The sequence below is a fragment of the Gavialis gangeticus genome, unplaced genomic scaffold (assembly GCF_001723915.1).
Source record: "Gavialis gangeticus isolate Ggan-Ray unplaced genomic scaffold, GavGan_comp1, whole genome shotgun sequence".
NCBI classification, from domain to species: Eukaryota; Metazoa; Chordata; order Crocodylia; family Gavialidae; genus Gavialis; species Gavialis gangeticus.
In genome coordinates, this window is record NW_017729033.1 from 30,421,515 (window position 1) to 30,423,518 (window position 2,004).

The 2,004-nt window shown below is 38.2% G+C and overlaps 1 protein-coding gene across 2 annotated transcripts in view; it reads left to right on the plus strand.

The window, feature by feature from the left end:
• Positions 1 to 1,548, plus strand: part of EVC2 (EvC ciliary complex subunit 2) — a 192,506-nt gene extending 190,958 nt beyond the window's left edge. For both annotated transcript variants that reach the window (XM_019526310.1, XM_019526311.1), the window contains exons 20-21: positions 558 to 659; positions 1,163 to 1,548. In XM_019526310.1, coding sequence (XP_019381855.1) covers positions 558 to 659; positions 1,163 to 1,433 — 373 coding nt within the window. In that variant the 3' untranslated portion in view covers positions 1,434 to 1,548. The remainder of the gene's footprint in view (positions 1 to 557; positions 660 to 1,162) is intronic.
• The last annotated feature ends 456 nt before the right edge of the window (positions 1,549 to 2,004 follow it).

Sequence of the window (2,004 nt, forward strand, 5' to 3'; positions counted from 1 at the left end):
GTCCCTTCCAGCCCTAATCTCTATGAAATCTATGAAATCTGCTACTATGCCCTTGGGCAGCAGATTTAAGCAGAAAGTGGGGGAGGGAGAGGAAGAGGAAGAGAGAGTTGTCTATCCTGGGATACTGGAGGACCTGGCCAAACACTATCTCCTTATGTGTGACAGGCCACACATCAAATTAAAGTTTGATAGGAACACACTTTAAAAATGTTCTACATTTTTTTCACATTCATAGCTTGTTGGTCATTTTTATAGCTCATGGGCCATTTTTTTATTGTGTGAGAATTGCTTTGCATGTGTAGTGTCTAAATGTATTGTTCAATTAACCAGTTAATTGTACAGTAAATGTAACACCTGCCAGGGGCCTCTGGTACACTTAGGTAGGTTGCAATGTGAAATATCAAAGGAGTACCTTAGTCCTTTGTAAAGATATGAATTTATTTGAAATCTATGTGATATAATATGAAACACCTTGAATTAACTTACAAAATGTATTCAAGTTACTATCAACATACATTTTGAGAACTAAAATTATAGTGAAAATATTATTTTCTCAGGAAGCACCAAGGGACATGGCAAGCATTAGAGAGCAAACTAAGAGAAGATCTGATAAGAAAAGGTTTGGAGAAGATGCATTGCACAAACAAGAGAAAAGAGAGGTAAAGAAAACACCAGTTTTAACCGGGGGAAAGAGACAACATTTGTACCATGTATCATTTCCCAAGAGTCCTTCTCTTGTGAGAAGTGTTTTAGAAATCTTGAAAATATTCCTTAATGTATATATCCCTTGACTATTTCTCTGTTTCTAGAAATACACATGATCACATTGCTCATATTTCAGAATACTTCATACACACTTTCACTGCAATAATATTGAAGTTCTTATAAGTGAAAATGTTGCCCATTCACATTTGTTTCACTTTTTACATACTTTTCCCTTTGGTTTTAGCCTTTGCAATAAGGCTATGTACTTTATTAAATATTGTATTTGATGCAAAGCAGTAGTAAATCAGGTAGTGGGAAATGGGGGCAGGAATAGAAATGATGTTTAAATCTAGGTATGGTTTTCTGGGTTCTGATTATGCAGTCAAGTCTTCCACTTTGTAACAAACTCTCTTTTTTTATAATAACTTTTAAATTCAATTTGTTTTTCTTCATTTAGCCTGATAAAGAAACAGCAACTTGCACTTATGGAAAGAGCATCATTCTTTCATCTGGAGTGTTTGTCTAGTCACCATTTTGTGGAAACTTCCGGCCAGTCCAATTCACTCAACACTGCAACTGCAGAGGCCATAGAGCTGCTTGGCACTGGGGAGAAGATATTTCTCTTCCGTGATGAAGTAGATCCAGTATTTTGTTTGCATAGTGCTGCAAAAAAAAAGAAAAAGAATTTTCTCAATTCCAAAAAGGCTGTTTTTGCAACCATGGAGTGATGATGGATGGAGAAATCAACTGAGTGCATCCATGGGTGAATTTTTCACTGTGCACTTTTCTGAAGAGCTAGCTAATTAGCTCTGCAGTGAAGCATCACATTCTACGCATGCATTGGTATTAATTCCACCATAGGATAGTACTGTCCGGGACAGTACTATCCTACAGTAGAGTATAACTCCACCAAAATGCACATGTAGACAGTGACCAGGGCTGCCTGGGGCACAAGGAGGCTGCCTGCTGCCTAGGCCCAGACTATAACACCCTCATGCCCCAGCCAGCTCCTCTGATGCCACCACCTGGAGCCCCTGCCAGTGTGGAGCTGCTCCACCCTGGCTCAGGCTGCTGCGGTCTTGGGTACACATGTAAACACTGCACCCAGAAGCAGCTGACTCTAGTGTGAACTATACTGGAATTTTATTTCTGCACATTAATTGAATACATAGTTACACCCAGTTTGAGAAGGGAATTTTTTTCCCAAAAAGATTATGAAAAAGGCTACAGTGTACAGTTTATATATTTGTAAGCAAACAGTTTTTGTTTAAGTTTTAATATTATGTTTTTGTCAGTGTA